This window comes from Plecotus auritus (genome assembly GCF_963455305.1).
Source record: "Plecotus auritus genome assembly, chromosome: 2".
NCBI classification, from domain to species: domain Eukaryota; kingdom Metazoa; phylum Chordata; class Mammalia; order Chiroptera; family Vespertilionidae; genus Plecotus; species Plecotus auritus.
The window spans coordinates 23,977,045-24,003,563 of record NC_137771.1 but is presented as its reverse complement, the minus strand read 5'-3'; the positions used below and the strand labels follow the sequence as shown (position 1 = coordinate 24,003,563).

General features: G+C 53.9%; 1 protein-coding gene across 4 annotated transcripts; it reads right to left on the bottom strand.

Moving 5' to 3' along the window:
- Positions 1 to 249: 249 nt before the first annotated feature.
- Positions 250 to 22,157, bottom strand: MAP7D1 (MAP7 domain containing 1). Of its 4 annotated transcripts, XM_080657887.1 has the most exons (18): positions 21,843 to 22,157; positions 9,335 to 9,685; positions 9,068 to 9,136; positions 8,381 to 8,544; positions 7,490 to 7,604; positions 5,980 to 6,090; positions 4,719 to 4,841; positions 4,450 to 4,622; positions 4,206 to 4,348; positions 3,272 to 3,600; positions 2,571 to 2,763; positions 2,337 to 2,475; positions 2,114 to 2,218; positions 1,746 to 1,799; positions 1,509 to 1,554; positions 1,320 to 1,410; positions 1,020 to 1,204; positions 250 to 834 (listed from the first exon to the last, which is right to left on the bottom strand). In XM_080657887.1, the coding sequence occupies exons 1-18, from the start codon at positions 21,886 to 21,888 to the stop codon at positions 824 to 826; spliced, it is 2,448 nt and encodes an 815-aa protein (XP_080514013.1). In that variant the 5' UTR covers positions 21,889 to 22,157; the 3' UTR covers positions 250 to 823. The 4 variants fall into 4 exon arrangements, with proteins under 4 accessions (XP_080514013.1, XP_080514012.1, XP_080514015.1 ...); XM_080657886.1 differs by having other exon boundaries at positions 4,450 to 4,841; positions 21,843 to 22,151; XM_080657889.1 differs by lacking the exon at positions 5,980 to 6,090 and having other exon boundaries at positions 21,843 to 22,151.
- Between the last annotated feature and the right edge of the window lie 4,362 nt (positions 22,158 to 26,519).

The following is a 26,519-nucleotide window of genomic DNA, read 5'->3' as shown; positions in this document are numbered from 1 at the left end:
CCCTGAGGAGAGAGGCTACATCTTTTCCACTACTGTATCCCCAGCATGTGACCCACTGCCTGGTACAGAGTAGATGCAACATCCTTGTGAGATGAATAAATGAATGAATTCATGACTAAACTGGAAGACCACTAGGACTACTGTCAGGCAGGAGTAGATATCCCCAGGCCCTGGCTCCTTAAGTTCTTCTTAGAACTCGGGAGGTCACCTGCTGCCACCCCCACCGCCAGCCCCAAGGATAGACAGGACTGGCAGGATTATTCTCACTTTATTTCTGGAGAAGTTTGATCAGATGCAATAACACTGATTCCAGGCGAGGGCAGGGGCATGGGTACCCCTAAAGCAACCAGCATCCTGTGGCCCAAGGTGCTCCCCATCCCCAAACCTGGGCTCCCCCTCAGTTACAGTTAAATAGAGAGGAAGATCTCCCCAGGGAGTCTTGGGAGGGTCTGCCTCCTGCACCCGCCCCCTCTAGGCAGAGGAGTCTGAGCACAAGCTATTTACAGTATTCACATCCACTGTACCCCACCAAACCAAGGCAAATACTACAGGCGGCCCTTCCCCAAGGAAGGAGGCCAGAGAGGCTGTGAGTGTATGTGTGTGTGGGAGGTTTCCGCGCGTGTGAGCACACAAATGCACTGAGGGGCAGGGCCTGGCTCCAGTCAGAGACAACAGTCTATAAGGTGCTGATTAAAAATAACAGAGGACCCACCCCCAGGGGCCCAGGCCACTTCCGGCTTTGTTCTGTTTCTTTCTTTCCCAGACATCCTGGTAGACGATGCCGAGGAGCCCTCATAGCTGTGCCTGGATCCAAGGCAACCCCTTAAAGGACTTCTGGGGAAAAAGCGGGAGGGGAAACAGTCAGGCAAACTATGCCTCCAAGCCAGGCCAGCCGGGGTGGGGTGGCATGTGGAGTGTGAGAAGGCCTCTGGCAGAGCTGGAACAGAGGGCAAGGCTGGGGAGTTCTGGGAAGGCTGCTGGGAGGGAAGGCTGTGGGCCTGGGAGTCAGGGGTCCTTACCTGTGACCTGTGGGGGCTGCACCACAGCTTTCTTGAGGAAGGCTTCTGCCTCTGCGAAGGGCAGGAGTGCCTCTGGCGTTCGGCCCAGACTCTTTTCACCAGAGGGTCCCTTAGGGGAGAAGCCATTCTCCTGGTGTGCTGGGGGAGGCTGCAGGCCATTCACCAGGGACTCCTTGTTAGGCAGGCTGTGGATGCAGGAACACACTCAGGCACCTCACATCCTAGGACAGCCCAGGCACCCCCACAGCTCCAGCCTGCCCCTGACTTCCTGCCCAGGACCCCGGGATTGAGAGCTGGTACCTCCACTGAGGCTCCTGGGGGGCCAGCTCCTCTTTCTGCACAGCCTCCTTTTGCAGCCCTGAGGACCGGGAGTCTTCGGCTTTGACAGTGTCTATCACAGGGAAGGAATGGCCATCAGTTGCTGGCTGGTGAGAGGAGGAGGTATGATGATGGGGTGGTGAAAGGGACAGAGGGGAATAGGGCCTTTACCTGGGCTACAATTGTTGGTGTTTGTCTCCTTTCTTTCCAGCTTTTGCTGTGAAGAGGAAGAGCAATCAGACTCAGGGTGTATCTGGTCCCACCTGACTGAGGTGCCGAATTCTTCCCTCCCCCAGCCGAGACCCTGAGCAGCCTGCCTCGGCCTCCTTCCTCCACCCTGAATGCTATTCCCCAGCCTCCTCCTCACCCGGCCCCCACTCCCAACACTGCCCTTTGGGGAACCCTGACCTTGGCTTCAGCAGCTTCTGACTTCCGAGTCCTCTTCATGATCTCCTCCAGACGCTGTTTGGAAGCCCCACATCGGTTAGGCCCAAGCGCCGCCCCAATCCTAAACCTCCCACCATCCAGCCCCAGGCCTGGGGTCTCAGGGCCCTTCCAGCTCATACCAGTCCTTTACAGGCCAGGAACCAGAACTCACCCCAATACCCTCGTGTCCTACCCTTTACAAGTCCAAGGCAGCTCCCACTCCCCTAACCCTACTATACCACTAACCGAAACAGGGACCAGGTCCAGAAAGGCTCCGCCCCAAGAAGCCCTGCCCCACCCCGCCCATCGGAGCCCCGCCCACCGGGGGGCCATGGCTCCGGCTCCAATACCTTTTTGCGCTCCTGTCGCTCCTGCTCCTCGCGCTGGAAGTGTTTTTCCCGCTCCAGACGCTGCCGTTCTGCCTCCTCCCGGGACCGGGCTTCGGCCTCCTCTTTCTGCCAAAGACCCCAGTGAGCTTTAAGCAGCTGGACTCCAGCCTTCCTTCCAGGCCAGCCCTCGGCCCACCAGCAGGAGGCGCCCGCGCCGTCCTGCCCTGCCCGCCCGTCCGGGCACCTGCTTCTGCAGCCGCTCCTGCTCTTCCAGCTCGGCCTGAGCCTTCTCTCGGGCCTCCTGCTCTTCCCGCCTCCGGGCCTCTGCCTCCCTCTCAGCCCGGGCCTCGGCCTCCCGAGCCAGCTGCTCCTCTCGCATTCGCCTGGGGGACAAAGGAAACTCATGCTCGGTCCGCGCTTCTTTAGCAGCCTCCATGTGGGTCCCCTTCATTCCCCTCTGTCCCACGGGTGCACGCACTTGTCCCTTTCTGCCTGCAGCCTCCGCTCCTGTTCCTCGCGCTCCCGCTGCTCCCGGGCCTGGCGCCGCTTCTCAGCCAGAAGCCGAGTAGCCTCTTCGCGGTCTGTGGTGCCGGCCATGGGTTTGCTGGGAGTCACTGGGGGAGCAGGGGCTGGGGGGGCCGGGGCTGGGGGTGAGGTCAGGACAGCAGTATCTGGAGTGGAAACAAGGTCCAGGAGTCAGCTTAGGCACCTCCAGCACCCCTGCATGCCTGCTTCCTGGACCTCAGGGTGACCCACCCATTCAACTTCTGTCATCAACTTAGATATGAGCTCCTCTTCTCTGGCCTGTGCCCTGGGACTGGACCTGCTGAAGGTCCTAGCTTCCAAAACCCAGTCCACAGTCATCTCTGGGTCCACACCTCTGACCACCTACCCCCGTGGTCGGCAAACTGCGGCTCGCAAGCCACATGCAGCTCTTTGGCCCCTTGAGTGTGGCTCTTCCACAAAATACCACGGCCTGGGCGAGTCTATTTTGAAGAAGTGGCATTAGAAGAAGTTTAAGTTTAAAAAATTTGGCTCTCAAAAGAAATTTCAATTGTTGTACTGTTGATATTTGGCTCTGCTGACTAATGAGTTTGCCGACCACTGATCCTACCCCACACAGGGCAAGCTGTCTTCTCTTGCCCTGCCCACCTTTCCACCTCCTCTCTTCATGCCCACCTGCAGGGATCTCGACTGTGGGCTGTTCCTTCTGGGGCTGGGCTGGGGTGGGTGAGGGCACAGGTGAGGGTGCCGGTGAGGCCAGGGCTGCAGGCTCCTTCTCTTCACTGGTCTTGCCCTTGTTCTGGTTCTTGTCCTCGGGTCCTGCCGCACTGGGGTTCTCTTTTGCCTCATCCTTCCTCCGAACCCGCCCCTTGGGTGATGCAGTGGTGCCTCGAGGGGATGGTGGTTTTGGGGGTAGAGCATGGTTGGGCCCTGGGCTGGGGCAAGGAGAGGCAGGCCTGTGCCAGGATGTAGAGGGAGAGGATGGCCGGGCCTTAGATTTGGGACTGAGAAAAAAAGGGAAACGTTAAGCCTGGAGGGCATAGAGTCCACACACATATATATACACACCCTGGGGATGTCATTCCTGAGGGAACTGTCCCTTCCAGGCTAAGCCAGCACCCCCACCTTATATGATCTCACATAACCACAGTATTTCCTTTGAGAGTATATATCCCAGTTTGCAACTACATATTCTTTTTAAAAAATATATGTTTTTAGAAAGAGAGAGGAAGGGAGAGAAACATTGATCTGCTGCATTCTGCACACCCCCTACTGGAGATCAAGCCCACAACTTGGGCATGTGCCCTGACTGGGAATTGAATGGGGACCTCTTCGTGCATGGGATGTGCTCATGCACTGTTCCCTGAACCTCATCAGCTAGGGCTACACATTCATTTGATTGTCTGTTTCCCCAGTAGTCAGCAAGATTAATAAGAGCAAGAATGAGGCGTGGTTTGGCTCACCAAAGTGTCCTTAGCACCCACAACAGTACCTGACAGGTTCCTTCATTCACTCAGCAGGTATTTGTCGAGAGCTTACCAGGTGCTAGGCACTGTTCTAGGTGCTAAGGTACTTCAGTGATCAAAACACTCAAAAGGTGGGTGCCCACCTGAGTTCAGAGGCCGGGCCAGCAGAGAGGCGAGGGCGTGGAGAGGCAGGCAATGACTGACGCTTCTTGCTGCGCTCCCGGGCCAGGGCACTCTTTTCCTTCTCATTTTCCCGCTCCTTGTCCTTCTTCTCCTTTTTCTGCACCTAGTGAGGAAGGGGATGGAGAGTGGGAGGCAGGGAAGAGAAGTCAGTGGTGCCCACACTTCCAAGCTGGGCTCCCTGTGCCCACCTGCACGGCTACTTACCGGTGAGGACTGGGGCCTGCGGTGGACCGGGGTGGGGCTGCCCATCGAGCTGGGCTTGCGGCGCTCCCCACGCTCCCCGGAGGAGGGGGTGCAGCGGTGCATGCTGCTGCGGGGGGCGCTGCATGGTGGCATCAGGGGACTGGCAGAGGCCGAGCGCGGGCACACCGGCACGGCTGCAGAAGGATGAGTGCGGTTGGGATGTGGCCCACACGTGAGGCTGGCCACTGCCCGGCCCCTCATGGGGGCTCTCCCAGGGCCGCTGCCCCTACCCTGGTCCCGGCCATTGCGGGGCAGTGTGACTGCACTGCGACTCCGTGCCAGGAAAGAGAGGGTGGGCGTCATGAGACGGTCCACGATGCTGCTCTCCCAGGCGCTCAGCTGCAGGCTTCGATCTAGGGGGAGAATGCCAGGAGGAGCTGGTTACCGCAGGGGAGCTGCAGGGCACAGGCAAAAGCAAAAGGGGGTGGCCAGGTACCATCCCATGCCAAGCCCAAGGAGTCTCCCCAGGAGGGCTCTATCCTGATCACCCCTGGCCACACTTCTCGCCCTCGAGTCTGACCCCCACTGCAGACCAAGGCAACAAGACACTTTCCAGGGCAAAGTGCTGTATAGCATGAAGGTCTGCTCCTACCACTCCCCGCAGATGGAAGGGCTCTGCACTGAGAGTATAGCAAGGAGCCGCCAGTAAGGGTCCCGCTGTTGGGCCCTTTCCCTCCTGCCATCAGAGGGCTGGGGAGGCATGACCCCAAGGATTTGGGACAGTGAGGGTCCTTGTGCTCCTCTGATTCAGGAGAGTCCTAACTTTCACGCATCCCATGACAGGGTGAGGCTGCTAGGGGGCCTGGCTGCCCTGGGCCACCCTCCTCTGTCCCCTCAGCTGCTGAGATATTTTTAAGTCTCAGTCAGGTGGGTTTGGTACAACAGCTGATTTGGTTGCTAGGCAACAGAGCAACCAAATAAAAGCTGGAGAAACTTATAAATAGCTCCTACCATGGCCCTTCACATGTGAGCACCAGGGCAGTGAGAAGCAGGGGCCATGCCACCTTGGTTGGCCACAGCTCTGGAGCCAGCCACGGCCATGGCTGGGGTTCTAAGGCAGAGAGGGCAGGGTTGCATGGACCCTCTAGGGTGGAGCCAGAAAAAGGGGCCCTCTCCACACACATAGCATCCAGGCCAGTCTGGTACTCGGGGGCAAGGCCACCTGCCTAGGCCAGCTGGCTGTGGTTGGAGATGAGGCTGCTTGCCCGTTCCCACCCCCACCCCCACCTGCTCTTGAGGCCCCTGCCAGGCTCTCTGCCTGCTCTCTGCCCTTTGTCTCTGTTCTCCTCCCTGCAGGGCACATCTCTGTCCTCAGGGTCCAGACCCAAATGCCGGCTCCCCCGAGGGGCACAGAACCCCAGGTGGGGTAGAGTGGGGATGGAGACCTAGAGTATGCGAGGACTCCAGGGACCTGGGGTTCTTGCTGAGCTCTGGAGGCTTGTTGGGAGCTACAAGGGACTCTGGAGGGAGCAGGGCTGGGCCTTCTCTTACTTCTACTGGGGGAGTTCCAGAGCGTGGCAGAGGACTTTGAGAGCCGCTTGTTGATTATAGAGTCCACGTGTTTGGGCAGGTTTACTGCCGACACAGAGCACCTGCTCCCACCTAGAGGGGAAAAGACACGGCATTAGGGCCGGGCCGCACAGGAGCCGGGGCACACTGAGGCCTTCCATGCAGGATGCTCCGCGGGCAGGTGGGAAAGGGAGGAGTGGGCAGGCTAGGAAGGGGAGGAGGAGGCAGACTTGGCTCTGGGAGGAGGGTTGGGGTAGGTGATCAGGGACAACCTGTATTGGGGGAGCCGACGGAGACGGAACAGAAGGAGGAGATGGAGTAAAACTAGAGAAACTACAGACTTCCTGGCCCAGAAGCCATTCCCTAGGGCTGGGCGCTGCAAGCCCTCCCCCACAGCCACCCAGTGCTGCACTTGCTGACACTGCCCAGCCAAGGCGCTCTGGCCACAACACCCACGCACTGGGACGATGCAGAGACGTTCCTAAACAGAGGAACCCACAGTCACAGTCATTTGCACAAATCCACATATTCATACAGACACAAAAGACATGCAGGCACAGGCATATAGAGTGACAGGCATTTTTGCATGCACACGTGTGTGCAGACATGCACAGTTATAGAAACACAAACACTGAGAGAGAACATGTCAGACCCAGATGCACACAGGCACGAACACATCCAAGCAACTTAATTATGGTATTTGTAACAGCTAACATTTGTTGGATGCTTACCATGTACCAGGCACTGTGCTGGACACCACACATATGTTACCTCACTTGATTCTCCCAAACATCTACCTACAACCTCGGAGGCAAGTAGTATTGTTATCCCCATTTTACAGATGAAGAAAGTGAGACATCGAGAAGTTAGAGGTCACACCACAAGTGCCAGAGCTTGGAGTCCTCACCAAGGTCCACAAGGCCACGAACACACCAAGGCAAACATATTAAGACACACAATGCCCAGATCCATGAGCACATACACCAAAAGATACACAGCTGGAAACACTGAACCTTGCCATTACATAAAGATATCCAAACATGCCAGCAAAGAATCAGACCAAAATCCATGATGGCCCTACGTGAAGAAAACTCAGAGACAAAAATCTACCCTCCAAGACAGGTACATAAGGGGTGGGGGGGTTGGGGAGTGCGACATTTTTTTTTTCAAATATTCCATGTCTACAGGGCATTAGAGTCCTCTTTTACATATCATCAACTAATAATTGTCAGGAGCAAAGAAGGCTAAACCTAAAATGACAGGTTTGACAAGCAAACCAAATGAAGAGAATCCATCTCTGACTGGATAATGGAGGTCCTTGAGAAGGGACAATTTGGTCCACAGACCATTCCAGAAGCCACAAGTCACACGAAGCAAGGCATACCTGCTGCAGGGAGCTGCCAGTCCTTGCACTGCAGCTGCTCCCTTCCCCCACGCCTCAGGTCCCAGCCTTGCCCACCCACCCACCCACCAGCCCCTCCAGCCCACTCACTGGTCTTACGTCCCGGGGAGCTGTGGTGCAGGGCCCCTGCCCAGGACCAGCGCTGCTGCCGAATTTCAGCCCACGTTTTCTTCACTGACCGCTGGATGGCTGCTTCATAGCGCTCCTGGTGGGGAGGGCAAGAAGAGAGAAGTCTGGGTTCAAAATCCTTCATCGTACCGGGGAGAAAGATCCCTTTCTCTCCTGGGATATGCCCTTCCCCAGAAGTTTTCTCTGACTCATTGCAGGTAACCAAGGTTACTGAATCCTTGCTATGATTAAGGACCATCTGCAGCAGATCCCTTATTCTTGGGGAGCTTTTCACTGTTCCTGAGTCATTTCCTGAGTGTATGAGCTGTTTCTCCGAGCACAGGGTGGGACTCTCCCTGCCTGGGGCTCCCAGGTGGGGTCATGTCCCCTTGGCACTGCGGGTCCTGACCTTGAGGCAATGTTTTCCTTTCAGCCTGAGGCCGATGGGCAGAGCCAGGCCACGGTTTCCTTTCATTTCCTCACTGATGCTCAAGTCAATGCTCTCCTCACCTGTGGAGCTCAGCACACACACCCAGACTCATCTCTGCATGCAAACACCCACACACAGGGCGCGCGCGTGCACACACACATACACACACACACACACACACACACACACACACAAATACTGTCTGACAGCACACAGTTACAGGTGCCTACCTTGGCAAGTACTGACCCGACCATGTCTGCTGTTGCACAGATGCCCAGATATCGAACCCACAGAGACCCAATGATAGGTGTGCACACAGATATAACCATGTAGACAGTGGTGACTCAGAGGCGCAAACACAGATGTGTACACACTGAGCCAGTGTACAGATGTGTGCGCACATGGGTATGCAGATCCATGCCCAGAAGTCAACATAAACGCACCTTGTTTTTCTCCAGCTTCTGCCGCTGCCGCTCCTCCAGAGCTGCTCGGCGCTGCTCGGCCTTGAGCCGCTGCTCCTCCAGCCGCCGCCGGCGCTCCTGCAGCTGCTTCTCCCGCAGGGCCTTGGCCTTCTCCTCCTTCTCCAGCCACACTGCCTTCTTGGCCGCTGTGGGAAAGGGGCCCCAAGGGGTGTGAGGGATTCTGCAGAAGGAGGACCTTCCTGGGTGGGTCTTTCTCCTGCCTGCTTTTGGGGAGATGCCTCTGCACTCAAACCCCCCTCAAGTTAAAGGGTTTCCTGCTGACGGGCTCAGGCCTCAAAATGGAAGGCCTAGTTCTCCCCCACTGGCCTCACAGTCACTTGGCACTGAGAACAACTGAGTTCTTTAGTGCCAGACCCCTGTCTGACTTTGGGGCCTGTTGGACTGATTTCCGTGGGCTGTGATTAAAAGCATGAGCCTCTGGTCTGAGTCTTGGGTACTCCATGAGCTATGTGACTTTAGCAAATGACTTCATCTCTCTGAGCCTCAGTTTCCTCGTCCTCAAAATGGGTTGAGAGCATCAGCTGGGATAATCCAGGTACTGCTCTCAGCACAGTCCACATAATTAAGTGTCCAGAAGTGTTAATGTTAATAGGGCATTAATGATGATGATGATGATGAGGAGGAAGATGATGTTTCCTAAACACTCACCCAGGTACTTGGCCCGCTCTTCTCGCCGCTCCTTTGCCAGTTTGTGTCTCTCTCCTGCCTTCTTCGCATCTTAGTAGAGGGAACAAGAATAGATTTAGATCAAGTGGCTCTTCCAAAGGATAGTCAGCCCCAGGGACCCTCCCCTCCAGGACCTCACCCCATCCCTTTCCCCATCTCCTCCAGGGCAGAGATTCCCTTTGGTGGTGTCATTAGGGATGGAACCCTGAGCTAAGGGGTCTGGGCCAGGACTAAGGACATCACACACACCTTGCTTGGCAGAAGGGCTGTCAGAGGCTGACCCTGCCGTTGGGGACGGCTGGCTGCTCCTTCGAGGAGGCCTAGAATCCCGTGGGCCTGTGGCTGGTGGGGTGGGTCCCCTGGTCTTCGCTTCTGAGAAAGGGGACTCTTCCTGCTGGGGGGCTGGTCTAGGCCTGACTGGCCCTGGGGGGCTCTCTGGTTCCAGTGGGAGCTGCTTAGAGCTAGTGGCATTCTTCATGGCAGGAGGGGTGTCCGGGGGAGTGTCGGGCACCAGGGCTGACATCGGTGGTGGTGGTGGCGGTGGAGAGGGATCACCTTCTGGAGAAGGTCTTGGCTCTGGGGGCGTCCTGGCTGCCATAGCTGGAACACCAACACAAGAGAGGAGAGTCAGACAGTACATCTGCACCATCAATTCAATTCGAAGCTCTTTCCTTGCCCAACCGACTTGTTCATTCATTCACCCAACATGTTCATTGAGTTCCTCCTATGTACCAGGCACTGTTCCAGACACTAATGATATAATGTGAGAAAATAGCCATGGTCCCACCCTCAAGCAGGGCAGACAAAGAGCCAGGCAGTTACAGTAGAGAATAAGTACTCTGTCGGGGATAACATAGCAGAGATGGTTAACCTACATTTGGGGGTTTCCTGAAGAAGTAACAATGAAGCTGAGTTTGGAAGGATGAGCTGGAGTTGGCAAAATCAGGAGGAGAGGGTTCTGGCAAAAAGAGCGTTTGCAAAGGGGCAGAAGGGAGCAGGCTGTGTGCTGGAAAAACTGAGGAGCCCTGCCCAGGTAGCTCAGTGGGTTTGAGTGTCGTCCTGATACACCAAGGTTGCGGGTTTGACCCCCAGCCAGGGCATGTACAAGAATCAACCAATTAATACATAGATAACTGGCACAACAAAGCAACGTTTTTCTTTCTCTCCCCCTTCTTCACTCTCTAAAATAAAATTTTAAAAATCCCACAAACAACAACAAAAAAAACCACCTGAGAGGTTTGTAGCACTTTTTGACGCACCAAATGGTAATGACTGGTTTCCAGGTCTGCCTCCCTCACCTTTCTGCTTTACCTCAGGGTCACAGCGCCCAACCCCGGTCTGGTTCTCAGAGGGTGCCAGTGCTGGGCACATGGGACTGGAGAAGAGGAGGGACATAGCATGGGCACAATAGGATCCCAACTGGATGGGCAACCAGCTATGTCCACTTTGTAATCTTTTCTTCTTTTCCAACCAACCTCAGATTTCTTCTTTTAAGACATTAGTATTTCAGGGACTCTGTAGAAGATACCAAAGAGCCAAGGTAGGAAGCCACATGACTTGGTATGCACCTGTATATGCACACATGTGAGCACATGTACACTATGGGGCAGCTGAAAGACAGGCCTCAGCTTCAGTTGAGGGCCCAATTCTGATGTCACTATCCCAAGACAGGATGGGAGGGCCCACTTCCCTGGCAGGTAACCCTGGGCAAGTGAATCAATTCCTCTAAGCCTCAGCTTTCATATCTGTAAAATGGGGCAATGATCCCAAGCCAGCAGGGATGTCAGTAAAGTCCAGGAAACAGACTTTCCTCCCTTTCCCTGTGGGTCTTACAAAGCTCCCAAAGAGAAGCCTCTGCGTGTTGGGCCTTATTGCCATCTGCTGCGACTCTGGGCACTGAAGAGAGCAGTGGGGGACACAGCCACTGACCTGGGCTTAGGCAGCAGGGCCAGGTTCCATGGGAGGGTGAATCTAGGGAAGCATTGCTTGCTCCTATTAGGTGCCTTCACTATACTCTCTTCTGGGAAATCTGGCCCTTTCAGGAGGTGGCAAACTCCCCATCCCTATGGGTGGCAATGTGTGTGCAGGGACTCCCAAGGTACTGCCTTTGAGATGGGGTGCCTTTTTTAGAGGAGACAGATGTCCAGTGGTTGGGTATGGGCTGTAAAGGCAGACTATTTGAATGTGAATTCCGGCTTTCCCATTAACTGTGTGACCTTGGGCTAGTTACAGACCCTCTCTGTGCCACAGCTCCTCTTCTATAAAATGCAGACAGTACCTACCTCACAGGATTGTGAAGAGTGTTAGTGATAAGAATAACCACTAACGCTTATTCATTTCCCAAGAGCTTCCTAAATTGAAAGCACTTTACACATATTAGTTTAGTCTTCACTGAAAATACTTATGAAGGAGGCACTATAAATATCTCTCTTGTACAGATGAGGAAAGTAAAGCAAAGAGACATTGAGTAAAGTGATTTGAGGTCACTCAGCTGGTAAGTGATGGAGGCTGGACTTGAACCCAGCATCTGTCACCAGAATCCATGCTCTTACTCATTTCACCAGCCTGCCTCTGTTTAAGCAGTATGAGGTCATACATGTTACACAATGAAATTATGTAAGGCTCACACTATTTTCCCCTCATTCCTCCCCTCCTAGCTTCCTGGGCTCCAGGCAAGAGCTTCAGCTGAGGCCCTGTCTCCCCAAGAGCCCTGAGACTCCATGCCAGTCCAGCAATCCCCGTGCCAGCTCCCGGCTGCCTGGTCATGGCTGGTCTATTTCCCGGCCACCTGCAAACTCCCTTCCAGCTCTAATCAGCAATAAAACTACCGCAGGTCCTGGAATACAGTAATGTAGTTTCATACAACATCCTTTTGTTATAACATTGATGCGGTACCACAGGAACTTAACTCTTGTTTATATCAATTAGCCTATGGTAAAATTGATCTCATTATATGTTGTTTCACTTACAGTCACAGAACCTACTGATAGCGTTGAGGACTTATTATAATTGGAACTATTCAATGAGTGCTTACTACCCACCAGGAGTTGAGCTAGAGACCCTCTGTATCTCCATCCTGCATCTTCACATGAACTCTGAAAGGCGGAGATTCTGATCCCCACTACACACATGAGATAATCAAAGTTTACCCCACTGAGCAGATTTGCCAAGGTCATAGAACTAGCATGGGGCAGCATTTGAACCCAGAACTGTTTGAGGCCAAAAGGCCTAGGCTTGTAAATACTAAGCTTGAAGGCTGAGGGTGAGGCCCATTATGTTGCCATTCTCCTACCTAGCACCTGTGCGTGCTGCAGGTGTTGCAAGGAAAACTCGTAGGCCGATGTTTGTCTATATCTAGGCAAATCACACCCACCAGGCAAGACAGAATCTCCAACTAGGTCCTGATAAGCCGCGTAAAGGGAACCTTGGAAGGAGGGCAAGAGGGAGGCTTGAACGACCTGGACCTGGTGTCTGACGCAGGGAAGTAGAAAGGTCTTAGAGTCGGATAGGCCTGAGTGGGGAATCCTAGCTCCGCTGTGGGACCTGGGGCAAGCCCTGAACCTCAGTTTCCTCAGCAAGTTGTTGGGACCGATGGTGAGTAGGTATATTGTGTGTGGCACCTGCCCGATAGGATCTGCCCACTTCTTCTCATCTCTGCCACTAGAACCCATGTGGTCAGGCCTCCACTCCCATTGCTCCACGACACTGCTCTTCTCAAGGTCACCAGTGACCTCGACATTGTTAAATCTAACCTATCAGCCACATCTGACACAGTGGGTTCTTGCTGCTCCTTGAACACTTCCTTGATTAGGCTTTCAAGACACATACTCTCCTGATTTTCCCTATCTTGCTGGCTATGACTTTTCAGACTTTGCCGATCCCTCCTTAACTCGCTACCCTCTCAGTGCCCAGTGCCCCAGGGCTCAGTGGAGGACCTCATCCCTTTCTGTCTACACTCCCTTGCGTGACCTCATCCAGACTCACGGCTTTAAATACCAGCACTCTGCTGACAACCAAATTTGCTTCTCCAGCCCAGACCTCTCCCTTGAGTTCCAGTTTCGCTCATGCAACTCCCTACTTAATACCCCTGGATGTCTTATAGACACCCCAAATCTAACACATCCAGAACTGAGTTCCTGATATTCCCTCCCCCAAACGCTGCTCCTCCCCCAGTCTTCCCCATCTCAGTCAATGGCAACCCTGCCCTTCAAGTTTCTCAGGCCAAAACGCTTGGAGTCATTTTAGAATCTTTTATCTCACATCCCACATCTAATCTCTCAATAAATCTTTTTTGGCTCAATGTGCAAAATACATTCTGAATCCAGTCGCTTTTACTAGCTTCACTTCTAGTGTTTCAGCCACTACCATCCCCTATGAAAGCCCACCCAGTGCTATTCTTTGTTCCCCTTCGGCCATTTCTCAACACAGCAGCAAGTGATTCTGTTTAAAAATAAGTCAGATCAGATCACTCCTCTGCCAAAATTCTCCAAGATGCCCCATCTGCCGGGGAGGAAAAATCAAAGGCATCACATGGCCTCCCAGGCCTGTCAGGTCCTCCCTCTCCAGCCCATTGCCTCTTAGACCTCGTCTCTTCCTCCTCTTTGCCCCCTGCTCAGTCTATTCCAGCCACTGTTCCTTATATGTGCCAGGCACGCTCCTGCCTCAGGGCTTCGCACTTCTCTTCCCTCTGCCAAGAATCCTCTGCCCCCGGCCGAAACCGGTTTGGCTCAGTGGATAGAGCGTCGGCCTGCGGACTGGAGGGTCCCGGGTTCGATTCCGGTCAAGGGCATGTACCTTGGTTGCGGGCACATCCCCAGTGGGAGGTGTGCAGGAGGCAGCTGATCGATGTTTCTCTCTCATCGATGTTTCTAGCTCTCTATCCCTCTCCCTTCCTCTCTGTAAAATATCAATAAAATATATTTAAAAAAAAAAAAAAAAAAAGAATCCTCTGCCCCCTCCCCGCCCTGATTATGCAGGTCTCACTCCCTCACCTCCTTCTTTAGGTCTTGACTCCAAAGTCCCTTCTCAATGATGCCTTCCCTGACCCCCTATTTAAAATGACAAACTGCAGGGGATGGCTCCTTTCCCTCCAACAGTACTTTCTTCTCTCCAACTCTATTATTCTCCACAACATTAACACCATTTTAACAGTCTCTTCCATTGGCAGAAGATAATCTCCAAGAGGGAACACATTTGTGTCTGTATTGTTAGCCCTTCTAGATCTAAGGCCACAAGACGCTGGCACACAGGTGCTCCACAACTGCCTGTTGGATGAATAAATCGATGATCTCCCCACTGCCAGATAGCATCAGCATCTCTCTTACCGGGATGATTGCAAAGTCCTCCCACTGCTCTCCCGCACCCATTCTCACTCTGCTCTCCACGGAGCAGCCAGGGCAATTGTTCCCAAATGCAAATCTGATCAGGGTGCTCTTGCCACCTGAAACCTCTCAGTGGCTTCCCGCTGCTCTGAAGATAAAGATAAAATTCTTGAACCCAAGCTGCAAGGCTGGCATAGTTTATCACCAACTACCCCCACCCTTTTGAATCTCCACTCCATGTCACCTACCCACTTGCTCTCTGCACTCCAGCCATACTGACCTTTTAATCGGACAACCACCCATGCTCCCTCCAGCCATGGGGCCTTTGCACATGCTCTTCCTCCTCTTTTCTTACACAGCTCCCACGTCCCCTTCAGCTCCCACCCAGCTCAGTCACTGTTTCCTCGGGGAAGCCTTCCCCGGGCTTCTCTGATCAGGATAAAGTCCCTCATTATATACAGTCATGGCTTCATGTGCCTCTTGTCTGGCGCACTGTGACCGTTACAATTGTAAACGTCCTCGTGTGGTTCTTTTTAAACTGTCAGCCCTACAAGGGCTGGGCCATGTCTGCTTCGCTCACTGCTGCAGCACCAGCAGACACCACATCGCCAGGTACCGAGACAGTCACAAAAGCCTGTTGAATGGCGATTAAGTGCTATATTGGAAGTCACCCTTGCCTAAAGTGGGTGCATAGAGAAGGAGACTTGTACTTTAACAAAGACTAAATCCAGGTGGCAATTTATTGCAAAGAAATGAACCTGGAAGGAAAGCAAAACAACAGGCAATTCCATCTCAGCTGAGTTTGGGCAACTCCCTGGGTGAAGGCACTCAGGTAGAAGTTACTAGAATAATGAGTGTTTACTCCAGCAGCTCAACAAGAAAGACTTCTCGAGAGGCAAACAGGACTTTTGGAACTCTTTTTTGGACCTGGCGGACTATTGACCTGGAATACAAATATTTTCCTCAGAATTATGCCAGCCCGAACGAAATGTCATTGGGACAGTGTTATCCGGAACAAATGATATTAAGCCAAATTATTTCCTTGGTTAGTTATCTAGAAGGTATGATTAAACCAAGTTCTGGTTATCCCCATTGTCGATCCTGAAATGTGATCCTTCATTTTATGTTTGGTTTGTGTCAAAATGTGAGCTTTTAGCCACTGTGAGTTTTATTTGGCTACATCGATATCTCCCAGAAGTATTTGTTAAGAACTGGATAAGAGGCAGACAGTTTGTATTTCTTTCCTGGCACAAATTCACAGGGCAAAGGTGCAGGCGCTGGTCATAGGGTCAACAAGGCTTGTCTTCTCAAGAGCCCCAGGAAGGGCTGAACCTGGGGTCTGCAGAAGACTCAGCCGAGCCTTCAGAGGGCCTGTCACATAACTCGCCTTCTCCACCCGCTGGGAGCTGGCAGTCCTTTCCTCTTGTCCCTCTCTCCTCCCACCCCAACAACTGCTGCCCGGCCAGATATTCCCAACATGATCACTCAGTCTGGCTTTTCTGTTTGCCTCCCTGCCCACATGAGAGCTCGTGGAGAGAAGAGATGAGGGTCTCGATCCTTCTCTCAGCCCTATGCCTTATATAGCACCTGCCCAGCACAGAGTAGGGAGTTCTATGTCTGTTTATTGAACACCTGGATGAATGGGTGGATAGATGGGTGGACAGATTGCGGAAAGCTACTTAGCCAGCACACAGTCAAAACCCCGAGCTGCTCCAAAGCCTAGCCTCTCTAATCCTAACATCTTGATCATATCAGAGCCCTGTGTATGCCCTGCCAGCTCCTAAGCCCAGGAAGGGAAACAAACGAATTTATTGAAGCCCTACCATATAGGCACTCTCCCTCATCTCATTTAATTCTTATGACAATCCTAAAGGGGAAGTACTATAGATGGCCCTCGATTTGCAGGTAAGAAAACTTACATAGACAGATTAAGTGAACTGCTCATGTAGGTGTCAGAGGTAGGATATAAATCCAAGCTGTCTGATGACAAAACCCTTATGTCACACTGTTGCTGATAGGCATCACCCCTCCCCCAGGCTCCTGCCTGTTCCTTGAAGAAGGAAATGATTCGGGAGGTTCCCCAGGGAGGTTTCCCCCAGACGGTGAAGGGTGCAGGTGGGGCCCGCAGGCACTGAGCTCAGAGTGCAAGAATGCAGGGAAGGCAGGCTCCTGCCCAGGCTGGCCACCAGGAGGCAGGAAGTGAGGCAGCAGGGCAGAGGGTGGGGAGAGTGCCCCTCCTGCAAGGGGCAGAGCCAGGGAGAGCTGGCGGGGAGGAGGCGCACAGATAGCACCCCTGAGAGGGGAGCATGGGGAGGCAGAGGCATGAGGCAGAGAGAGGAACTGGGACAGAGATCAGCACCTCTAGCCAGAGCCCCTCCTGGCTCTCTCAGAAGCTCTTTAGGTGGTAGCACTGGACCAGACAAATGAAGACAGTGAGGCCAACAAAGGGGCAAAGACACACAGAGAGACAGAGAGTACACACCACAGAGAGAGAGAAACATTCCATGTGGACAGAGCCCACACAATGGCAAGAGACAAGACACATTCCTCTCTCTCTCTCTCTCTCTCTCTCTCACACACACACACACACACACACACACACACACACACACACAGCCAGGGATCCCCTCTGTGTGCTTCAGAGACACCCACACAGCACTCAAAGACACAATGTCCCCAGTATATTTACACAGCCACATCCAGGTCACTTCTGCCTTGCCCCTCGGGGCCCAGGGAATGGCCAGTTAACAGCCTCAACAGCTAATGCTGTGACAGTTACCACTTTAAGCACATCAGTCCATTTCATCTTCACCACAGTCCAATGTGGTGGATACCATTACTCCATTTTACAAATGAGGACATGTATTCAGAGAGGTTGAGATACTTGCGTAAGTCACACAGCTGGTGAGTAGCAAAGCTGGGGTTTGGACAGGAATCAGTTGGACGGTTTGTACTTTCACTCTGCTACCCTAAGGGGCAATCTCCTGGGTTTCCTCTTCTTCTGGAGAGATCTGCTGGGAGGATGGGGGTAGGCAGGAAGGACAAACCCTGGGGGATGCCTGACTGTGGGGCTGGGACAGAGGGGCCCTTAGGGGGCAGCCTCACTTCCGGCTGAGCCAGGTCTGAGGGAGTGAAGCCGGAGGGCCAGCCTGCTCCAGCGGTCCCGAGGATGGAGGCCACAGACCCTTGGCAGGACACTGGGGCCAGGCCACGGGACTCTGTGCATGATAAAGCCGGGAACCCAACTGAGACTGCAGAGCTGAAGGAGCTCTCTAGCCGGGTTGGCGGCCATTGTTCCCAGCCTCCAATCAGGAGCACCCACTTCCTGTTATTTTAGGCGGCAGGAAATGACCCCATCCCGCAGTCCGGCTCCACCATGGCCCTCCCTTAACCCCCGGCAGGGCCAGCCACACTGAGGCCTAGGTGCTGAGGGCAGAGGCCCAGCCTTAGGCCAAGGCCTAAGGATGGCCCACTGGCTGGACTGTCACCACCGCTGAGGGCCAAGGCCTCCTCTGGTCAGACACCAACCTGGCAGGATGTGTGTGTGTGTGTGTGTGTGTGTGTGTGTGTGTGCAAGCGCGCGGGGTGGGGGTTGGGGGGAGCGGAGGGGAGGCACATGCTCTACCTCTGCCTGCCAGAGAAAAAAGATCATGGGGTCCCCAAGACCAAGATGCCCACAGAAGACAGGTCATGCAAGGGAAGTGGCCAGACTGTCACCAGCTAGCTGAGGTTCGGTACACAGGCTTTAGAGTCAGACAGACCTGGGTTCGAGTCCTAGCTGTGTAGCTTTAGACAAGTGACTTTGCCTCTCTGAGCCTCAACTGCAAACTGGAGATAGCACTAGTTTCCACTTATGTTTTGAGGATCAAATGAGACAATGCATGTGACATGCTGAGCACTGTGCCAGGCACAGAGAAGGCCCTTCATGGATAGGAGTAGGAAGTAAGTTGGTTCACCAGGGAGTCTACTGGTCCACATTTGCTCTCACAAGTGGCAAGGAGTGCTGATGGGGGCAGCTGAGAGGTGATGGAGAAGCTGCTGAAGGCTGTGCCTGGGGTGCCAGGCAGAGCTGCCACTGTCAACAAAGCTGCATTATCTGGGCCTGGCTCCTTGGCTCCCTCACTGGCCCCAAGGCCCAGCGGGGGACCCAAGGACACAGCTCCCAGCTGCTTGCAGCCTAACTTCCAGCCTAGGTCAGACCTGAGACTTGTCCTGACTGCCCTCAAGTGCCACCACTTCTATTCTGGGCCTGCTTTCAGCTCCTTTCCCCACTCCCTCAGCCCTGCCCCACCAACAACAGATGCCCATCCTGCGGGCAAGCAGGGGGTGAACTGGCCTAAGGATCTTTCTTTCTCCTTTGCATTTGCGTGACTACACATTTAGAGGCTCATTAGAGACCTCATTACTGGGCCCACCAGTCCATTTAGGGAGGAAGCAGTCAGTAGGAGGTGCTGGCACTGACAGGGCTGGCTGCTGTATGCAGAGATGTGGACCACTGTGCCAGCCTCACCAATGGCTACTCATCCTTTCAGGTACCCTCAAATGCCTCCTCCTCTGTGAAGCCTTCCACCAGTGGAGCCCTCTGGCCACTGTAGCATTATACCTGGGTTTCCCTGCAGTGAACATATCTGTCTCCCGCACTGGGTCAGTAGCGACTCTGTCTGATTCACTTCTTTGCTGTCAGCACAGCCAGCAGCAAGCTGGCACATGGCAAGCATGGGTGTGCTGGATGGGGACTGCATCCATCTCCCGTGTCCTCTCCTGCTCCCACTGCCCCATCACACCCTGCCTCATGTCCATCTAGAGCTCCCACCCCCCTTGCCCTGTCCCACATTTACCTCCTGAAGTTCTAATTAAACTCTTCCTCAGGCCTCCAAAGGAATTAAAAATAGTAACGACAAGAAAACAAATAGTGTTTATTGAGCACTAACTATGTGCCAGGGTCTAGACAAACTGTTTATGTGTTCATCTAATTTAATGACCCTAATGTCCCTAATTTCTAGCATTATTCTCATTTTATGGATGGGAAAATTTAAGACTTAAGTTAAGCAACTTAACCTGAGGTCACACCGTAATAAATTATGAAGTGGAGACTTAAAATCTTTGATTCTATACTCTTAAGTAAACTGACTCCCAATTCCTGCCCTCTCCTCCCCTATACCTATTTCATACCTCCCTGCTGGCACCAGTTCCAATTAGCATAACCATAATTATGGTGATAACACTGTCCTGAGGGTGTCTGTGTGCCAGGGCCCTTTAGGTACCTCACCTCTAACCCTCACTTGACCCCACTCCCACACGATTGATAACACTGCCTCCATTTTTCAGGGGCATAAACTGTGTGGGGAGCAAGCAAGTCACTTGCTCCAGTCCAGTTGCCAGTAAATGGCTTGCTGGGATTTCCATCCCGGTTCTGACCCAAAGGCAGGTGCCACACTTGTCCCCTGTTCCATGCTGCCTCCTGTAAATGCTCAATGTGCAAAAGGAACTCAAAGAGGGCAGGGATCCTGTCACGTGCACTCAGCCTCGCAGCCATGTCTCAGACTCTCACAGGGCACATGGAGTGGGCAGGACCTTTATTCCTAGGAAGCCCTTGGCTCAGAGGGGGCCTCTATCATCTTTGACTTCTCTCTGTGACGGAACAGGCAACATTATGATCCAGGTTCTCGTGTTACTCCATCCAGACCCCTGTACATAGAATAGTCTTCCTACAGGCCCCAGGCATGCTTCCCAGTACAGTCAAGCATCCCACCCATTCCCTCATACCCAGTCTGGGCATCCCACTCATGTCCCCTAATTATAAAGGAGCCAGCCACTCAGGCCCTCATCTATGGCCTAGTCACCACCCCCATTCAGGCTATGATGAACACACTAGTGATGGGGACCCTGAGGTGCAGAGGGCCAGTCACCAGAAGGAACGGACCCAGGCTGGGCCTCGCTGCATGTCCCTTCTCAGACTCAGCAGAACCAAGATAGACCCAAGCACCCTTGTTTCAGCACAGCCTACAAACCTTCCAAACCACACCAGTCTAATAGCCTGCCCTCTGCATCCTCCAGCTCCCACGCCTACAGGGTCCCCCTAGAAGCACCCACACTGGCATGGGGAGGTGCCCACCCACAGCCAAGCGGCTCCACCTTGTCCTGGGCTCTCCACACCCAAGACACTGTTTCATCCTGGGCCCACACCCCAGGGGCCAGGGAGGTGGCAATGGGATTAGGCCCTAGGACTCAATGGAGGTGTGCGGATGGGGCCACCTCCCCCCTGACTCAGTGGGAACAGAACTTGGGTACTCAGTAATCATGCTCTTCCCTCCCCTTCCAGGAAGAAAAAGAAACAGAAATCCCTCCCTCCAACGCCAGGCCCAACCAGAAATCTGTCCCCACCCCCTCATCAGCTGCTCCCAGATCCGAATGGGATTTGCAGAAGTCCAGGGCGCTGGTGGTTGGTGGGGTGAGGGGAGGAAGAGCTTTGATGGTCTGGGGCCTGGAGAGAGAGAATAAAGAGAGAGAGAGAAAGAGAAAGAGAGAGTACGTGTGTGTAAGGGGGTATGTATCCAAAGTCTCAGGCTGAGGAATGATGTGGTAGGTCCTGGGAGTGCAGGACTTGAGCCTTCATCTCATTCTCCAGGGGGAGACTGAGGCCCAGAGAGGCTGGGAAGGAGGACGAGTGGGATAAGCAGATTTTTCTGTCCCCTTCCTCCCCAAATCGGGCTGGGTGGGCTCCAGAGTAAGCCAGGCTGCAGGGGAGACGGCCCACTCCCCAGCTCCCGCCCTCGCCCCAAACAATGCTGCCTCCCCCTCCCCCTCGCCTTTATCCGGCGGGTTACTTGGCAGCCGCCGCTCGAGACCTCCCCTTCCCTCCCTCCCTCCCTCCCCTCTCCGCCCGCCCGCAGCAGCAACAGGCCCTTTGCGCGGCAGCTGGAGGGATGGGGTGGGGGCGAGGTCTGAGCCCGGGCCTGGGCGTGGGGGGCGCCGGGCCTTCGCTTCGGTATGCAGGGCTCCAGGCCTGAGAATCTGGACCCTCAACACACACATTCAGGCTGGGGTCACACGTGCTGACTGGGTGCGAGGGCTGACGCCCCGGCTCAGCAGAAGAGGATCTTCAGGGCATGGGTGGATGGGAAGGGGGTGGGGGCGGGGAAGTCGAGGTGGCACTGGGCTGGGGCGGAAGGGTCACCCGACGGCTCCGGAGCGGGGTCCTCGCGGATCCCGCCGCCCAGTGCGCCCCAGCGCTCGGGTTGGGGGAAGGGGTAGCTGTCAGAAGATGCATCAGTGACCCCAAGTCGCCGCCGCCGCGGCACCTTTATTTTTAAACTTCAAGTGGTCGGAGGGCGCGGAGGGGGAGGGGTCCCCGCCCAGCGGGCCAGCCTTGTCCGTGGCTTCCCCGAGGCCCCTCAATCTCTCCCCACGTCGCCTCTGCGTGGCTCCCGGCTTACCTGGAGGCGCGCCGGCACCCGGCTCCGCATGTGGGCCGCTCTCCATGGCTGCAGCGTCACTAGGGTGTCTTGGGGGGTATCAGCGGCGGCGGCGGCGGCGGCCAGCGGCCAGGACGGGGGTCCCGCGGCACATCACGCCCAGCCCGCCCAGGCGGCAACGGTCGGAGTGGGGGGCGCTCCGGGCAAGGTGGAGGCTGGCTCGGCTGGGGCCTGCGAGGCTCAGAGTCGCCGGCCGCCCCGAGTCTGATGGCCCGGCCGCGATCCTGCTCCCAGCCCCGCGCCGGCCCAGTCCCGGCCCCGGCCCAACCCTATTGTACCGCCCGGGCTGGGCCTGGCCTCGCCGCTGGCGCGTACCAAGTGCGACGCGGGGAGAGTCACCCCCGCAGTGCCCGGGGTGCGAGCCGCCGCGCGCCCATCCCGCCCGCCTCGCCCCCGCCCGGACCCCTGGGCCTTGAGCTTCCGGACGCCTTTCCTGTGGTCGCGGCTGCGGGGCCACTAGGGCTCCGGGAGGACCCCCATCGAGCTGCCTCCCCCTGCGGCCGCGCCTTGGTACGCGCCGCGGCGCGAGAGGACTATGTAGGGAGCGCTCTGTGACTCACCCGCCGCTAGGAGTGGGGGGAGCGGGGATGGGAGTCCTCAGTCCCACCTCGGAGCCTGGGAGCTCTGGCTCTGGGGCCCTGGCGGTAGCTTCAAGTCTAAATTCTCTCCCAAACCCACCTCAAAATCCACCCGGGGGACGTCGGGAGACCTGAAGTGGGGTCACAGGGAGACCCCTGAAAGAGCTAGGCTTTCTCTCCCCTGGTCATGGCTGGATGGGGGAGGCCCGAGAGTGCCGCCGCCCTTCCTCCAGCATCCCGTGGTGGTGTCCTCCCTGCTCCTCTCGGGTAATTACAGGCCTGCACCGCTGCTTACCCAGGTCTCTAATCCGCTGGGTCCCTCCCAGCTCCAAACTGGGTGGTCCTGGCCCAGAACCTCCCCACCCCCATCAGACTCCTTAATCTCCTCGGAATTTCCCCCCTGTGGCCTGATGAAGGAAGGACTGGACCCCTTCTGAATCCCCTCCACCAAGGAATCCTGCTTCCTAGCCCTCAGAAGTGGGTCCCCCAATTCCTGTTAGTGCCAGCTTACAGCCCAGTCAGACTGCAGCCGGGGTAGACAGTGGGAGCTTGCTGGGAAGGTGGATCGATGATGTGCTGCAGAGACTGACAGAGGTGGGAGGAGGTGCAACCGGGCCTGCCCACCCCAGCCCTGCCCTTTGTCCTGACCTCTAGAAGGTCAGTTCTCCAGTTCTCCATTGTCCAGAGATGAGGCCCAGTGAGTTGTTGTCCTCCTGTCCCTCTTACCAGTGTCTCCTTCCTTTGAGCATCTCCAGAGAGAAGCCATTTCAAGGGGGAGGGTGGAGAACAAAGGGGTCTGGGTCTCCGGCAACCTAAGAGTGAGTAGTTGGGGACCTGAACCCTCTGGGGAGGGGATGGGGAAGGAATAGTTTCCACTCCAGCCCAAAATCATTAGAAGATGATAGAAGGCCTGCGGATGACGCTGGTAACCTTATGCTAGTGTCTTAACTTTTCTGAAACCCAGTGTGTTCACCTATAAAGTCAGGAAAATAATGGTATCAAAGTATCATGGGGTGGTTATAAAGGTTAAAGACTGTAATACAGATGAAGTGCTTAGCATGGAGCCTGGCACATAGGAAATGCTTAATAAATCAGCACCACGACGATGATGATGGGACCTCAAAGGTGAAAGCAAATTATGGTGAGGAGCAGATTCCCCATCTTTGTTGTCAGTTACTCCCTCTGCAGGGTGAGGGTGAGGGGACCATGTGGGCGGTGGGGATGAGGTCAGAGAGGCCTCAAGGCCTGCATCTTCCACAGCTGAACAGGCCCACTGAGTCAAGTAGTGAACTAGACTCAGGAGAATTCATTAATGGAATCCAAGAGGGGGAGAGCTCTCTTTGATGGATCTTTCCCCAGCCCCACCTCTGATCTTGAGCTGACTGCAAGGATAAAGACATATACTAGTAAGGGGAAGTAGTGAGATACCCTCATTGACTAAGCTCAAGAATAGTGAAAGGGAAATGGTAGCTAAAAATGAAAAGATAGGCCAGGGATGGATTTTAATGTACAGAAACAGGCATGAATGAGCTTGACATTACAATCTACATCAAGCATGTCAAACTCGCGGCCCACAACGAATATTTTTGTGGCCCAGCCAATATAACGATATGTAAGAAACTTTTTAATAAAAATTTCGTAACTTAATTTTTACAATATCCCATTATACATAATAATAACAAACTACACCGTTCGATAATGACTGATTACTATAATCGTGTTGCATTCATTTCCCTTATGCGCCTTATGTGCAGGCGCACCATTTCTCTTCACTAATACTAGCAGGGAATATTTTAGCAGCTGATTGCTATGTCATTAGTCTTTTTTTTTTTAATATATTTTATTGATATTTTACAGAGAGGAAGGGAGAGGGATAGAGAGCTAGAAACATCGATCAGCTGCCTCCTGCACACCTCCTACTGGGGATGTTCCCGCAACCAGGGCACATGCCCTTGACCGGAATCGAACCCGGGACCCCTCAGTCCGCAGGCCGACGCTCTATCCACCGAGCCAAACCGGTTTCGGCTATGTCATTAGTCTTGAACTGACTTGTTTGGTGTGTGCAACAGGAAATATTTCTCTTTCAGAGATCAAGAAAAATAAGTTTAATTGCATTACTCTTATTATTTTGTGCAGTTATTCAGTGTCTGGTAAGTTAATGTTCAAGAAAAAAATATTAATTTTTATTAAAATGTTCTATTATTTTATGTTAATGATTACTCATTTATTTCAGCCCTTTATATTCAGCATGTCTCTATTTAAATAAACCTACGTTGCTATGAAACTTGAAGCTTTGGTTTTTTTATGGCCCACATAAACATAAACCTTGTTTATTTGGCCCGTGTTAGCCTTTGAGTTTGACATGCTTGATCTACATGGAGATTCTTCAGAAGGAGAAGGGTAAGCAGTGCTATAGAACTGGAAATCCTCTGTTGTGTCTAATGATCTGAGATTGACTTTGCAGAACTCACTGCAAAGAGACAGTGTATGGTATTAGCCTCCATCACTGATTCTCAATAGGAGGCAATTTATCCCCCTAGGGGACACTTGGCAATGTTTAGATGCACTTTTGGTTGTCACAACTGGGGGTGTTACTGAAATCCAGTGCTTAGATGCTAGGGATGCCACTGAACATCATACAATGCATAGGACTTCCCCCAGAACAAAGAATCATCAGGCCTCAAAACATCAATGGAGCCAAGGGGAAGGAACCCTTCCCTAGATTGAGGGTGGGGTCACCTGCACCCCCTCACAAGATGCTAGTAGTGCGGCTTCCTGCATGCTGAGGGGTCCACAGTGAGTACTGGGAGGATAGAGCCTGGAAAGTACCTGTCCTGAGATTGCTGCCATCAGAAGACATAGATAGAGTGGACTTCTCTTCATTCTCCCCCTAACTGACCAGGATCCCTGGCAGATCCCAGGCCTCGGCCACTGAGAAGGTTTAGAGTGGGCTTCTCTCTCTTTTTTTTTTTAAAATATATTTTATTGATTTTTTACAGAGTGGAAGGGAGAGGGACAGAGAGTCAGAAACATCGATGAGAGAGAAACATCCATCAGCTGCCTCCTGCACACCCCCCACTGGGGATGTGCCCGCAACCAAGGTACATGGCCTTGACCGGAATCGAACCCGGGACCCCTCAGTCCGCAGGCTGACGCTCTATCCACTGAACCACACCGGTCAGGGCTGAGTGGGCTTCTCTCTTTGAGTTGGGCTGAGTGACAGTGCTTGCAATAACAAACGTTGTAGTTTGTTATTAATTATTATGTATAACAGGATATTGTAAAAATGAAGTTACGAAATATTTATTAAAAAGTTTCTTACATATCGTTATATTGGCTGGGCCACAAAAATATGCCCCCCATTTGCCCCCCAAATATGAAACATCCTGGAGTGGGGGCACTTGCAACATCCAGAGCTAAAGCTCAAACAGGCTGCCCCGACCTCTTAGATGAGGGAACTCTGTGGCCCCTCCAGTGCCTGCCCTACCGCCAGGGCTCGCCCCCTGTACAGAAACAGGCATGAATGAGCTGTTCATCTCACCACAGCCTGGGCTCCGGGGCAGGTCCTTAAATGAGGATCAGAAATATGTCCCCTTTCTGATCCTTTTACAGGAGGGCAGGAGTTTATACAACCTCTTACTAGTAGGTTTGGTGAGGCAGGGTCCAGGATGAGCCTGATGGAGGGGTGAAGGAAATCCCTGGGAGATTTGACACCCGGCTATGAATCAGGACCAAGGCCCTGGAGGCTGCCTTCACACCCACAAAGTAGGAAGTGGGAGGGGCCTCATGTGGGGGGTGGGGACAGCAGGGAAGAACAGACACCAGATTCTCCTACCCCACCCCCAAGGTACTACTGCATGAAGGGGGTCTCCAACCCAGACTGCTTTCCTGGGGAGTCACAGCCTCTAGGGCCCACTCCCTGGCGCTGGGGGTGGAGAATGTCCTCAAGGATGTTGGTGATATCAGCTGCAATAGGCCTCCCTCTCTCCAGCTCTTGGGATGCAGAAGAACAGAGAGGGATGGGAGGGGCAGAAACTCAGACCCAAGACTAAATAGATTC